General features: G+C 39.3%; 1 protein-coding gene across 1 annotated transcript in view; it reads left to right on the top strand.

The window, feature by feature from the left end:
- Positions 1-16,080, top strand: part of rttn (rotatin) — a 167,750-nt gene that overhangs the window by 54,691 nt on the left and 96,979 nt on the right. Inside the window, exons 22-24 of the mRNA XM_034170387.1 lie at positions 8,204-8,300; positions 8,409-8,474; positions 8,567-8,758. Of these exons, the coding sequence (XP_034026278.1) occupies positions 8,204-8,300; positions 8,409-8,474; positions 8,567-8,758 (355 nt within the window). The remainder of the gene's footprint in view (positions 1-8,203; positions 8,301-8,408; positions 8,475-8,566; positions 8,759-16,080) is intronic.

Genomic DNA, 16,080 nt, shown 5'->3' with positions numbered 1-16,080 from the left:
ACAACCAGTTTTACTGTTTACTTCCATTTACATTTATGACCCCATTAAATGTAAAACTTATTTTACTACTGGATTTTGCTTAAACGGTTTTTCAAACTGTTAGCATTTAATTTAAATCAGTAAACCTTGATAACTTTTACAAATCAAATTGATGTTACACAAAAGTGGATAAAATTTAGCAAAAAGTACAAAAGTTTATTCAAAATTCACAGTGAAACATAACCGATGTAGGCAAATGATGACAGGTATCCCATTCCGTGGCATGAACCTTTTCAGCGGTGTCTGAGAAAACCATCTGAAACACACACGTACAGCATACATATTTTAATTAGTGCTGTCAGGTTATTAAAAAAATAATGTAATTGATTACAGGGTTTGTGATTAGTTAATCTAAATGAATCATTTAATTGCAGGTATATTTTTAAAAAATCTGTGTGTTTGGGGCATTTAATAACCTGGTAAACGGTGTGGGTTATTTCTGTTACACATCAAGCAGGTATTAAGCTGTAAATTGATCTTAAATTGGGAGAGTTGTCTAACTGTAATTTGGATGGGTTAAATGCAGACAAATTTCATTGTATTTATGTGTACAATCATAATAAAAGGCTGTATTATAAAGAATGCCTATAAAAACAGAATTGTGGGAGTTTGGAAGCTGATTCTTTCTGCACAATATGACGCCTTTAATAATTATCTTATAGTAAGTAAGTCCCTTCGGCTGCTCCCTTGTTTGCACTTGGGGTCGCCACAGCAAATCCAAGGTGGATCTGCATGTTTGAATTGGCACAAGTTTTACGCCAGATGCCCTTCCTGACGCAACTCCACATTACATGGAGAAATGTGGCAGGGGTGGGATTTCTTATGAGATTTCATATTTAAATTTGTCCATTGAACATTAAAATCTGGATGAAAAAAAAAATCAAACGTTTTTAATGCGTTTTAACCTGTTCGAGTTCAGTGACGACGTTAATTAACGGTCATTAAAACCGAATTAACATTTTGTGCATGAATGTCAGTAAATGCACTAACTCCCACGTTTGATTTTTAACAATAGTTATCAAAGCAAGTTACTTCAGTATAAAAAGTATTGACATCTAACACATTTATTGCTCTCAGAAACGTGTCTTCATTTACAGACCAAGTCACTGACGTCTAAACAAAATGGAGCAAAGTGTGACAGGTGCTGTAATTAATTAATCTAAATTAACGCTTTATTTTGACAACCACAATTTTAATACTTAATAGCGACAGCCTGCAGTTATTACTTATTTATGAGCTAACGATTAGCTTACCGTCATGCTTTTTCTCTTCGTCTCTAGCAGCTCGTATCTTCTCGTCTTCATATTGTTGTATGAATTCCCAAAGTCTTCTGTACTTTTCAAGCGTGTTTTGTCTCGTCGCCAGCAACTTTCTCTTAAAAACTCACAGAGCAGTAAACACATGGAGTCCGCCATTGTTTATGTTTGTGTCGCGTATAAAATGTAATTTGGTGCTCTTCACCTGCGACTCCCAATGGCGCCACCCTGCGGTCAGTGACATGCGCAGTGGCTCTGGACTACAAATTTCTACTGTCGCAACAGTGGCTGCTGCCGTATTCCGATCCAGCGGAAGTGAGCAAAATTGCACAGTTGACATGGTGAATGATAAAACTGAAGTGGGTAAAGTGGACCTGCTAAAATTGAGGCAGTGAATGAAAACATTCAACATTAAATCGAGTACAACAAATGATACAATTGAAGTGGGTAAAGTAGAGGTACTAAAATCGAGGCAGTGAATTAAATTAGCCAATGTTATATTTTTAAGACATAATATTTATAAGATTAATATTTACCATAATGTGATTTTAATGGCATCCAAATTTAATGATTCTAATTTTCAAAGGGGCAATATTAATCAGATGTTTTTTATGTCACTCATTTTCATGTTTAGTACTTCACACCTTCCGTTTTTATCAAGTCCAGTTTTACCCTTTTGATTTTTTAACCACATTCAATATTTAACTGCTTTCACTTTTAACCACATTAATTGTTTTACTGCTTTCATTTTTACCACAATCTATGTTTTACTGCATTCATATTTACCACATTCAGTATTTCAATTAATTTTGATCACTTTGACCATTCATACACATTACACTCATTTTGTGTAAAACAATCAGTTTTGTTGATGAATGTTTATTTTCTTTTATGAGTGGAATATTTATCTAATCACATAAATTTGGAAATGCCAGAAGTGTGTTACTGTGGAAAACTGAAAGGATGATGTCATCGCCCTGCTTCTAACATGTTGTTAACAGTGTCATTTAACAGTCTAATTGAGCATATTTTGTTGTTGTTGTTTTCTTGGTGGTGGGACAAAGTGCTGCCGTCCTCATGCTCTCACCCTGCTCAGAGTGGCGCTTGCGAGAGAGTGTCATGCTCAGTCTGAAAAACTCACCCAGAGCACAGAGATGCTGAGGGGCTTCTTTAAACCTCGAATTAATTAACGCATTTCCAGACTTCATATTTCAAAACAAGGGTGTCATGTGCATGACAGTTTTCATCTGTGATGATGAATTCTGGCAACAGGTCAGATTAAAAGACTTTATTTAATCCGTGAACCGGCTTCTAAAGTGTTAGCTTTTGTTGTTACATTAGCCCCACGTCGTCTTCTCCATTTTTTTGTGGAAGCGTTACAGCGCTACATACAGGCCTGGCATGTGTACTACATCATTTTCATGTGATTTCATTGGATCTGTGACAACGGAGATATTTATTGAATAGAACACTTTTTGAAAATGACAAAGAAAAAGATTGTATGGCAGAAATCAGTTTCATTGTAAACAAGGCCTTAAAAATGGGATGAAATGAAATTAAAATAATAAATGAGGAATTATTTTCTTGCGGGTGCTATGACAAATCCAGGGGGAGCTCTACCACCCCCTAGTGCCCCCTTGGAGCCACCTATGTTCGCACACACACACACAAACGGCTGCAGTGATCGGACCCAGTCTTAATTTTAGACAGCTTTAAGCAAAGCCTCCCGCTATTTTTTCGGTGTCTTTATCGAAAATTGACCGCTCAAATCACAGCAGGACGGCTCGCTACTTAAAACCTTGGTTCCCGCTCCCATCTGTTCCCGTGAAGTTTTAATCCCATACCGTCCCAATCACGTGATAAATAGCAAAGTTGACTCCCATCCCGTGGGATTCCCGAAAAAATGTCAGCCTCTACTATGAACACACACTCCATACAGTGGTCTCGTGCACACATTGATATCATGTTTTCTGATTGTCCGCTGCGTGGAGAGTGGCGGGAAAAACCCAAGACGCTTTCACGCGAGGTGCAAGACAAGACGTGTTGTAAATAATAAAAAAAAAAAAAAAAAAAAAGGCGGTGGTCAGGTATTTTGGTTCAGAGCGATGAAAATAAAGAATTTGAACGTTTTAAACCAAAAAAATGCCACTTGTCCGGTCGAACGACGATTAGAGCATATTGCTTGGCCAATCACATTTTACACTTGTCCTGGACAATCGGACAAGCGTTAATGTCGATGCCTGATCATGTAACAGCTCAAAAAATGGTTTTAATAACACTAACCCAAATCGAGATCGGATCGAACTGAATCTAATAGAAATAATTGATTCTGATTCTTAAGAATTGGAATCGATTCTTGAAATTTGAATCGATACCGAACTCTAGGATGGACTAATTCCCTCATTCACTCGTGTACATTTTTGTTGTCCAATCCTTATGCTGTTACCAACGTAGGGACATCATAAATACAACCCCTGGCAATAATTATGGAATCACTGGCCTTGGAGGATGTTCATTCTGTTGTTTAATTTTGTAGAAAAAAAGCAGATCACAGACATGATACAAAACTAAAGTCATTTCAAATGGCAACTTTCTGGCTTTAAGAAACACTATAAGAAATCAGGAAAAAAAAATTGTGGCAGTCAGTAATGGTTACTGTTTTAGACCAAGCAGAGGGAAAAAGTATGGAATCACTCAGTTCTGAGGAAAAAAATTATGGAATCATGAAAAACAAAAGAACGCTCCAACACATCACTAGTATTTTGTTGCACCACCTCTGGCTTTTATAACAGCTTGCAGTCTCTGAGGCATGAACTTAATGAGTGACAAACAGTACTCTTCATCAATCTGGCTCCAACTTTCTCTGATTGCTGTTGCCAGATCAGCTTTGCAGATTGGAGCCTTGTCATGGACCATTTTCTTCAACTTCCACCAAAGATTTTCAATTGGATTAAGAGCCGGACTATTTGCAGGCCATGACATTGACCCTATGTGTCTTTTTGCAAGGAATGTTTTCACAGTTTTTGCTCTGTCAAGATGCATTATCATCTTTCAGTGATGCCGGTATTTGGTTAGACTCTTTCTCTCCGATTGTTCTGTCTGAGTTATTTTCATTAGTTACTTCATCCAAACCATCAACATGTTTATTAGACCCCATTCCTACCAGGCTGCTCAAGGAAGCCCTACCATTATTTAATGCTTCGATCTTAAATATGATCAATCTATCTTTGTTAGTTGGCTATGTACCACAGGCTTTTAAGGTGGCAGTAATTAAACCATTACTTAAAAAGCCATCACTTGACCCAGCTATCTTAGCATTAGTGAAGGTTACAAATGATCTTCTTATGGCCTCGGACAGTGGACTCATCTCTGTGCTTGTTCTGTTAGACCTCAGTGCTGCTTTTGATACTGTTGACCATAAAATTTTATTACAGAGATTAGAGCATGCCATAGGTATTAAAGGCACTGCGCTGCGGTGGTTTGAATCATATTTGTCTAATAGATTACAATTTGTTCATGTAAATGGGGAATCTTCTTCACAGACTAAAGTTAATTATGGAGTTCCACAAGGTTCTGTGCTAGGACCAATTTTATTCACTTTATACATGCTTCCCTTAGGCAGTATTATTAGACGGTATTGCTTAAATTTTCATTGTTACGCAGATGATACCCAGCTTTATCTATCCATGAAGCCAGAGGACACACACCAATTAGCTAAACTGCAGGATTGTCTTACAGACATAAAGACATGGATGACCTCTAATTTCCTGCTTTTAAACTCAGATAAAACTGAAGTTATTGTACTTGGCCCCACAAATCTTAGAAACATGGTGTCTAACCAGATCCTTACTCTGGATGGCATTACCCTGACCTCTAGTAATACTGTGAGAAATCTTGGAGTCATTTTTGATCAGGATATGTCATTCAAAGCGCATATTAAACAAATATGTAGGACTGCTTTTTTGCATTTACGCAATATCTCTAAAATCAGAAAGGTCTTGTCTCAGAGTGATGCTGAAAAACTAATTCATGCATTTATTTCCTCTAGGCTGGACTATTGTAATTCATTATTATCAGGTTGTCCTAAAAGTTCCCTAAAAAGCCTTCAGTTAATTCAAAATGCTGCAGCTAGAGTACTGACGGGGACTAGAAGGAGAGAGCATATCTCACCCATATTGGCCTCTCTTCATTGGCTTCCTGTTAATTCTAGAATAGAATTTAAAATTCTTCTTCTTACTTATAAGGTTTTGAATAATCAGGTCCCATCTTATCTTAGGGACCTCGTAGTACCATATCACCCCAATAGAGCGCTTCGCTCTCAGACTGCAGGCTTACTTGTAGTTCCTAGGGTTTGTAAGAGTAGAATGGGAGGCAGAGCCTTCAGCTTTCAGGCTCCTCTCCTGTGGAACCAGCTCCCAATTCAGATCAGGGAGACAGACACCCTCTCTACTTTTAAGATTAGGCTTAAAACTTTCCTTTTTGCTAAAGCTTATAGTTAGGGCTGGATCAGGTGACCCTGAACCATCCCTTAGTTATGCTGCTATAGACGTAGACTGCTGGGGGGTTCCCATGATGCACTGTTTCTTTCTCTTTTTGCTCTGTATGCACCACTCTGCATTTAATCATTAGTGATCGATCTCTGCTCCCCTCCACAGCATGTCTTTTTCCTGGTTCTCTCCCTCAGCCCAACCAGTCCCAGCAGAAGACTGCCCCTCCCTGAGCCTGGTTCTGCTGGAGGTTTCTTCCTGTTAAAAGGGAGTTTTTCCTTCCCACTGTAGCCAAGTGCTTGCTCACAGGGGGTCGTTTTGACTGTTGGGGTTTTACATAATTATTGTATGGCCTTGCCTTACAATATAAAGTGCCTTGGGGCAACTGTTTGTTGTGATTTGGTGCTATATAAAAAAATTGATTGATTGATTGATTGATTGAAAAAATGATTTCATCATCCCCAAACATCCTTTCAATTGATGGGGTAAGAAAAGTGTCCAAAATATCAAGGTAAACTTGTGCATTTATTGATGATGTAATGACAGCCATCTCCCCTGTGCCTTTACCTGACATGCAGCCCCATATCATCAATGACTGTGGAAATTTACATGTTCTCTTCAGGCAGTCATCTTTATAAATCTCATTGGAACGGCACCAAACAAAAGTTCCAGCATCATCACCTTGCCCAATGCAGATTCAAGATTCATCACTGAATATGACTTTCATCCAGTCATCCACAGTCAATGATTGCTTTTCCTTAGCCCATTGTAACCTTGTTTTTTTTCTGGTTAGGTGTTAATGATGGCTTTCGTTTAGCTTTTCTGTATGTAAATCCCATTTCCTTTAGGCAGTTTCTTACAGTTCGGTCACAGATGTTGACTCCAGTTTCCTCCCATTCGTTCCTAATTTGTTTTGTTGTGCATTTTCGATTTTTGAGACATATTGCTTTAAGTTTTCTGTCTTGACACGTTGGTGTCTTCCTTGGTCTACCAGTATGTTTGCCTTTAACAACCTTCCCATGTTGTTTGTATTTGGTCCAGAGTTTAGACACAGCTGACTGTGAACAACTAACATCTTTTGCAACATTGCGTGATGATTTACCCTCTTTTAAGAGTTTGATAATCCTCTCCTTTGTTTCAATTGACATCTCTCATGTTGGAGCCATGATTCATGTCAGTCCACTTGGTGCAACAGCTCTCCAAGGTGTGATCACTCCTTTTTAGATGCAGACTAACGAGCAGATCTGATTTGATGCAGGTGTTAGTTTTGGGGATGAAAATTTACACGGTGATTCCATAATTTATTCCTCAGAATTGAGTGAGTCCATATTTTTTTCCCTCTGCTTGGCTTAAAAAAGTAACCGTTACTAACTGGCACAATTTTTTTTCTTGATTTCTTATAGTGTTTCTTAAAGCCAGAAAATTGCCGTTTGAAATGACTTTAGTTTTGTGTCATGTCTGTGATCTGCTTTTTTTCTACAAAATTAAACAACTGAATGAACATCCTCCGAGGCCAGTGATTCCATAATTTTTGCCAGGGGTTGTAGTATTTCAATAACAAAATGGAAATGTCCGTGTAAACCAAGCCAGTAACATCGACGTGTGATGGTCACTTTGTTTTGTTTTGTCAAGGTTTAGGGCCCCTTCACACATAGCACGAATAAGAACAAATGAGGGCGAATCACAGCGAAACAGCCCGAATGAGCGAACCCTGAAAACATCAAGCCGACATCAGGAGTGACACACGGTCGGGCAGGCGTGAACGATCCCGCTGCATGCTCACGCGCATGCACAAACACAGTGCGAGCAGGTGGAATGTGTTGCACCACATTGCACTGCTGCTGTGGAGAGAAAAAATGAAAACCACACACCATAAAAACACAGCAATTTCTAATATTCAGTCCCTCTTATTGAGCTGACAGTACAAGTATGATCTCTCTGCACCTCTGTATATGATCCATGGTCATAGAGGGACAGTCATGCAATGGCATGAATGAAGCAGTGCGCTCTCATTATGTCTTATTATGTCCAGCCAGGTATATAAATAATTACTACAATAACTACATACACAGTTACATAGCGAATAACTAAAAATAATTCATCACAGAGCAAAGAAGAGGAGAATGACAGTTTTGTGGGCTGAACGGACAGATGGGCGTCCCAGCTGCAGAACACGTACTGTGTTTTGAAGGACATGGCCTTACAACTCTCCTCCGTGAGGTGCATGTCTGTGCCTGCTGTCCTCACGCGCACGTTTGATACGCACGGTTGGCTTCAATAGTGTTATGTGTGAAGGGACCCTTGGTTTCACGTGGAAACTTTACATGTTTGGCTTTATGAAATTTACAGGGTCTTTAAAATGTATGCACACTGGTTTAAGGTGTTAATATTATGCAGTCTGTGTATTTGTCCTCATTACAGCATCTTTGATGTTGAAGGAGAACAAAGTTAATGGAAGTGAGGTTGCTGTACTGATGAGCTTATTGCTTTTTGATGAGATTGCCAGCATTGAAATATGGTAGGAACCCCCCCCCCCCACACACACACACTTTGAGATTACAACACCTCTGACTACAATGTCTTCAGCAATGCAGTTAGTCTTATGCTCTTCCTTTTATCATATCAGGTCAGACAAGGGCTCCACAGATGTGAGTCTCACCTCATTCTCTTTACCGCTGTCAGTGATACGCAGGTAAACTGATCTGAATAAATGAGTCAACAAATTACTCACTTGTGCCATGTCAGCAGCATCATACAACCATTAGCGTTTCACTTTTCTCTTAGGTACAATTTCCCATTCCGTGCAGCAAGTCACCATGCTGTCAGCCCTCACTGCTGTGTGCTCATTCCTTCCTCTGATGTGATGAAACTTGCCCCTGCCCGTCAGGCCCTGCAGGTGGCCTGGAACACCGCATGGCATTCTGGGATAGACAACCTCCTCGATGATCTGCATGGCGTCTCCAGCAGTGCGAATCAGTGAGTGCCTTTATATCACTTACCCTTTTTTACACACTGGCATTTTGACACAGTCTGCTTATTATCACTACATATTTAAATGATTAATTGACAGAAATGCAGATTGATTTGAAAGCAAAGGAGGCCATTATTTCTGTGCAGAGGTAAACTAAGCTGTCCATCAGTGGTGTAGATCAGGGAGTGGAATAACCTAACGCTTCTCGAAAAGTTTTTGAATTAAAAATTATGTTAGTTAATGAATTTTTGGACATACTAAATGCTGAAAGGTGTAGTAACTGTCAGAAAGACAACTCTGTCACATGATCTTTCAACCTCAGAAAAACAAATTGTTCCTGGAATGACTTCTGTCTTGCGGTGAAATGTAGTGAAGAATATGCTTCAGACTTGTTAATCTGTCTTCATTTTCTTCTAACGTGACCTAATTCAAACAGATGAGAATGTCTCTCGCAGTTTTTTTCTTAACATTTTCATTTTTTTTTTTTTTTTTTTTTTATCAAAAGATAAAAAACAAAAGTGCAAGCACCATTAGTGTAGTCAAACATGTCCTACAACCTGAACATTTGTGAACATCCAATCCAAATACACCAGCCATAGGCCTGAAGGGGGGAGGGGGGATCAAAAAATAATAATAATAATAATAAAAAAACCCACACACGCAACACACCCATGACAATCAGTTCAATCAGGTGCAAAGGTTTTCCACAATCCATGATAAGCAATACAAGGAGCTTTCCAGGATAATAATATTCTTCTTTGTGCTAGCAATGAGGTAAAGGCAATTACACCGACCTGCGAGTTAGTAAAGTGTGGAATCCAGTGGGGAAAAATAGTGGGGAATCCAAGAACTACAAAAATTACAGTCAGTGACACGCAACACACCCATGACAATCAGTTCAATCAGGTGCAAAGGTTTTCCACAATCCATGATAAGCAATACAAGGAGCTTTCCAGGATAATAATATTCTTCTTTGTGCTAGCAATGAGGTAAAGGCAATTACACTGACCTGCGAGTTAGTAAAGTGTGGAATCCAGTAGGGAAAAATCGTGGGGAATCCAGGAACTACAAAAATTACAGTCAGTGAACAAGGCTCCAGCCTGACTTAAAGAACATGAGCAATAACATCAAAATCTGAAATCTAATATGGCTGAAGTTTGGGGCAAATAAAAAAACACATGACTTAAATCACAGGGAAAGGCGTTACATCTATCACACAGATTAAAAACATTGGGATACATTTTTGATAATTTGGACTTTGATAAATGCAGCCTGTGTACTACTTTAAATTGAATTATGGAAAGTCTTGCACATGGGCGGCGCCTAGGGGGTGCTAGAGCTCCCCCTGGATTTGTCATAGCACCCCCAAGAAAATAATTACTCATTTGTTATTTTAATTTCATTTCATCCCATGTTTTTAAGGCCTTGTCTACACTGAAACTGAACTTCTCCTATACAATCTTTTTCTTTGTCATTTTCAAAAAGTGTTCCATTCAAGAAATATCTCTGTTCTCACAGATCCAGTGAAACTGCAGGAAAATGCTGTAGTACACATGCCAGGCCTGTATGTAGCGCTGTAACGCTTATACAAAAAAATGGAGAAAAAGACATGGGGCTAATGTAGCAATGAAAGCTAACACTTTAGAAGTTGGCTCACGGATTAAATAAAGTCTTTTAATCTGACCTGTTGCCAGAATTCATCATCACAGATGAAAACTGTTGTGCACATGACACCCTTGTTTTGGAAGATGACGTTTGGAAATGCATTAATTAATTTGAGTTTTTAAAGAAGCTCCTCAGCGTCTCTCTGCTCTGGGTGAGTTTCTCAGACTGAGCTGGAGGACGCCAGCACTTTGTCCCACCTCTGTTAAATTATACTGTTAACAACATGTTACAGAGGCAGGGAGATGACATCATCCTTTCAGTTTTTCACAGTAAGACACTTCTGGCATTTTCAGATTTATGTGATTAGATAAATATTTACTCCTAAAAGAAAATAAACATTCATCAACGGAACTGATTGTTTTACACAAAATGAGTGTCACGTGATGTTCAATGACATCACGTTCAGCAATGTCATGATAATAATAAGGCACCTTTCTTTAATAAAATATCTCAAAGTGCTACAGGAAAAAATAAAACCAAGGATAAGTAACAGAATAAAAACATAAAATCTTAAAATAAAAACAGTCACCAGTATGTAATGGTGACTGTGAAGGCCCGTGAAGGTTATGGAGAATAGGTGTAATGTGCTCTTGTTTACATACTCTCATCAGAATTCTAGCTCCACTGTTTTGAATGTATTGGAGCCTTTGAAGGTTTATTTTCAGAGATCCAAAAGAGCAGAGAATTACAGTAGTCAAGCCTAGAGGAGACAAAGACATGGATGAGTTTTTAGCATCAATAATGATTTCGTACTGCAGTGAGTGTAGTTTCAAGTTGTTGAAATGGCTCAGTTTTTGCTGCCCAAATATCCATGAGTGGAATTGAAAAGAAGTGAAGTCTGTGTGGCCTAAAGAACTACCTGAGGAACAGCAGTAGGCACAGACAAACCAGTGAACCTGTTGTGTGGGCCGCTGAAGAGGAGGTACTGCTGGCCCACCACCACCAGAGGGCGCCCTGCCTGGAGTGCGGGCTCCAGGCACCAGAGGGCGCTGCCGCCTTATGGGAGTAGCCTGGGTGACAGCTGTCACCCATCACCAGACACAGCTGTTCCACTCAGCACAGAGGTATATCAGGAGGACGGCGTCTCCACCTCAACCCCCCAGCAGTCTAAGTCTATAGCAGCATAACTAAGGGATGGTTCAGGGTCACCTGATCCAGCCCTAACTATAAGCTTTAGCAAAAAGGAAAGTTTTAAGCCTAATCTTAAAAGTAGAGAGGGTGTGTGTCTCCCTGATCCGAATTGGGAGCTGGTTCCACAGAGAAGAGTCTGAAAGCTGAAGGCTCTGCCTCCCATTCTACTCTTAAAAACCCTAGGAACTACAAGTAAGCCTGCAGTCTGAGAGCGAAGCGCTCTATTGGGGTGATATGGTACTAAGAGGTCCCTAAGATAAGATAGGACCTGATTATTCAAAACCTTATAAGTAAGAAGAAGAATTTTAAATTCTGTTCTAGAATTAACAGGAAGCCAATGAAGAGAGGCCAATATGGGTGAAATATGCTCTCTCCTTCTAGTCCCTGTCAGTACTCTAGCTGCAGCATTTTGAATTAACTGAAGGCTTTTCAGGGAACTTTTAGGACAACCTGATAATAATGAATTACAGTAGTCCAGCCTAGAGGAAATAAATGCATGAATTAGTTTTTCAGCATCACTCTGAGACAAGACCTTTCTAATTTTAGAGATATTGCGCAAATGTAAAAAGCTTAATATGCGCATTGAAGGACATATCCTGATCAAAAATGACTCCAAGATTTCTCACAGTATTACTAGAGGTCAGGGTAATGCCATCCAGAGTAAGGATCTGGTTAGACACCATGTTTCTAAGATTTGTGGGGCCAAGTACAATAACTTCAGTTTAATCTGAATTTAAAAGCAGGAAATTAGAGGTCATTCTTGTCTTTATGTCTGTAAGACATTCCTGCAGTTTAACTAATTGGTGTGTGTCCTCTGGCTTCATGGATAGATAAAGCTGGGTATCAGCTGCGTAACAATGAAAATTTAAGCAATGCTTTCTAATAATACTGCCTAAGGGAACCATGTATAAAGTGAATAAAATTGGTCCTAGCACAGAACATTGTGGAACTCCATAATTAACCTTAGTCTGTGAAGAAGACTCTCCATTTACATGAACAAATTGTACTCTATTAGATAAATATGATTCAAACCACCGCAGCGCAGTGCCTTTAATACCTATGGCATGCTCTAATCTCTGTAATAAAATTTTATGGTCAACAGTATCAAAAGCAACACTGAGGTCTAACAGGGCAAGCACAGAGGTGAGTCCACTGTCTGAGGCCATAAGAAGATCATTTGTAACCTTCACTAATGCTGTTTCTGTACTATGATGAATTCTGAAACCTGACTGAAACTCTTCAAATAGACCATTCCTCTGCAGATGATCAGTTAGCTGTTTTACAACTACCCTTTCAAGAATGTTTGAGAGAAAAGGAAGGTTGGAGATTGGCCTATAATTAGCTAAGATAGCTGGGTCAAGTGATGGCTTTTTAAGTAATGGTTTAATTACTGCCACCTTAAAAGCCTGTGGTACATAGCCAACTAATAAAGATAGATTGATCATATTTAAGATCGAAGCATTAATTAATGGTAGGGCTTCCTTGAGCAGCCTGGTAGGAATGGGGTCTAACAGACATGTTGATGGCTTGGAGGAAGTGACTAATGAAAATAACTCAGACAGAACAATCGGAGAGAAAGAGTCTAACCAAATACCAGCATTACTGAAAGCAGCCAAAGATAAAGATATGTCTTTGGGATGGTTATGAATATTTTTTTCTCTAATAGTTAAAATTGTATTTGCAAAGAAAGTCATGAAGTCATTACTAGTTAAAGTTAAAGGAATACTTGGCTCAATAGAGCTCTGACTGTTTGTCAGCCTGGCTACAGTGCTGAAAAGAAACCTGGGGTTGTTCTTATTTTCTTCAATTAGTGATGAATAGTAAGATGTCCTAGCTTTACGGAGGGCTTTTTTATAGAGCAACAGACTCTTTTTCCAGGCTAAATGAAGATCTTCTAAATTAGTGAGATGCCATTTCCTCTCCAGCTTATGGGTTATCTGCTTTAAGCTGCGAGTTTGTGGGTTATACCACGGAGTCAGGCACTTCTGATTTAAGGCTCTCTTTTTCAGAGGAGCTACAGCATCCAAAGTTGTGCTCAATGAGGATGTAAAGTTATTGACGAGATAATCTATCTCACTCACAGAGTTTAGGTTGCTACTCTGCACTGTGTTGGTATATGGCATTGAAGAACTTAACAAAGAAGGAATCATATGCTTAAACCTAGTTACAGCATTTTCAGAAAAACTTCTACTGTGATGAAACTTATTCCCCACTGCTGGGTAGTCCATTAAAGTAAATGTAAATGTTATTAAGAAATGATCAGACAGGAGGGGGTTTTCAGGGAATACTGTTAAGTCTTCAGTTTCTATGCCATATGTCAGAACAAGATCTAAAGTGTGGTTAAAGTGGTGGGTGGGCTCATTTACATTTTGAGCGAAGCCAACTGAGTCTAATAATAGATTAAATGCAGTGTTGAGGCTGTCATTCTCAGCATCATGCAGATATTAAAATCACCCACTATAATTATCTTATCTGAGCTAAGCACTAAGTCAGACAAAAGGCCTGAAAAATCACAAAGAAACTCACAGTAACGACCAGGTGGACGATAGATAATAACAAATAAAACTGGTTTTTGAGACTTCCAATTTGGATGGACAAAACTAAGAGTCAAGCTTTCAAATGAATTAAAGCTCTGTCTGGGTCTTTGATTAATTAATAAGCTGGAGTGGAAGATTGCTGCTACTCCTTCTCCTCCTCGACCCGTGCTAAAAGCATTCTGACAGTTAGTGTGACTCGGGGGTGTTGACTCATTTAAACTAACATTCATCCTGCTGTAACCAGGTTTCTGTAAGGCAGAATAAATCAATATGTTGATCAATTATTATATAATTTACTAACAGGGACTTAGAAAAGAGAGACCTAATATTTAATAAACCACATTTAACTGTTTTAGTCTGTGGTGCAGTTGAAGGTGCTATATTATTTTTTCTTTTTGAATTTTTATGCTTAAATAGATGGTTATTGGTGGTCTGGGAGCAGGCACCGTCTCTACGGGGATGGGGTATTGGGGGGATGGCAGGGGGAGAGAAGCTGCAGAGAGGTGTGTAAGACTACAACTCTGCTTCCTGGTCCCAACCCTGGATAGTCACGATTTGGAGGGTTTAATAAAATTGGCCAGATTTCTAGAGATGAGAGCTGCTCCATCCAAAGTGGGATGGATGCCATCTCTCCTAACAAGACCAGGTTTTCCCCAGAAGCTTTGCCAATTATCTATGAAGCCCACCTCATTTTTTGGACACCACTCAGACAGCCAGCAATTCAAGGAGAGCATGCGGCTAAACATGTCACTCTTGGTCCGATTGGGGAGGGGCCCAGAGAAAACTGCAGAGTCTGACATTGTTTGGGGTCTGTGATTATGTGTATTGAACAGTAGCCTAGGTTTGTGTGTGTGATTTTGGTCAAGTCATTAGTGACTGTCGCAGATGAGAATGTGGCTATGTGTATGCATGCCCGCTAAAGTGGCAGAGGTTTAGCAGAAAGCCGTCGCGACACATGAGCCCATAGCGCACTCATAAAAATGCCAAGCTCCCCCATACCACCTGCAGAAAAATATCTCTGGAGCCAACACTGGTCTTTCACAAGATGATGAGGTACGAATTGTGTCTACAGCCTTATTCCTGAAACCTTCCTGGAACTCCAGACCCAACTCTTGCTCCCAATTACAGATAGCTTTATTGACTGGATGATTCTCCATTGAAAGAACAAGATTATATATCCGCGATGGAAGAGCTTTCTTATGGGGCATAAGTTCAAAGACGTCCTCCTAAGGTGTCTGTTAGGAGTTGATTGACTCTGCACCTGAATTAGCAAATCAGCTTGTGGCAGAGCTGGGAGAGATGGAAAATGTGCAGGTTCAGGGGTCCTTGAAGACCGGATTGAGAACCCCTGGTCTAGCTCTCCTATTCCTGGACAGGTGAGACGAATAAAAAGTAATTTGGCCTTGTAGATATGCCTTTAGAATTTCTCATTATAAAGTGTTCCAGATGGCATCAGATTTATTCATAATTAAAAAGTTATCAATAGAAGATAAAATATACTCACAGAAGGTAGAGTCAGCGAGGAGCAAGGGATCATCCCCAAAAGTTAACAGCATAGTGTGCATTATCAAAATTTGGAGCATAGACATTCATCAGAACAACAGGATTGTGCAGGGTAGTTCCTACAATAATTAAATATCTTCAGCTTGTGTCTGTGATCATTTTAGAAAGTAAGAAGGCTTTTTAAACCTGTTATGATCTTTAATAAGTAAATTAGTTTCCTGGAGAAAAATTACATCTGTTTTAAGATGTTTCGAATGGGTGAAAACTGTAGACCTCTTTTCAGGACCATTGATGACCTTCATATTCCAGGATAAGAATCTAGTTGGACTACTCATTGTATTACAGTCAGCCATATGTGCACTTTTTCAGCAGTATTGCGGTGTGTGTATGGTCCCATATTGACAAAAAAGGGAGATACAAACAATGGGCCACCTTAAGCATCAAGTGCGTGAAAGAGACAACATAATAAACCAAATCTAAACAAATGGTAT

This window comes from Thalassophryne amazonica, chromosome 1 (genome assembly GCF_902500255.1).
Source record: "Thalassophryne amazonica chromosome 1, fThaAma1.1, whole genome shotgun sequence".
In the NCBI taxonomy this organism is placed as follows: domain Eukaryota; kingdom Metazoa; phylum Chordata; class Actinopteri; order Batrachoidiformes; family Batrachoididae; genus Thalassophryne; species Thalassophryne amazonica.
The sequence above is the reverse complement of the archived record's forward strand: the minus strand, read 5'-3'. Positions and strand labels throughout refer to the sequence as shown.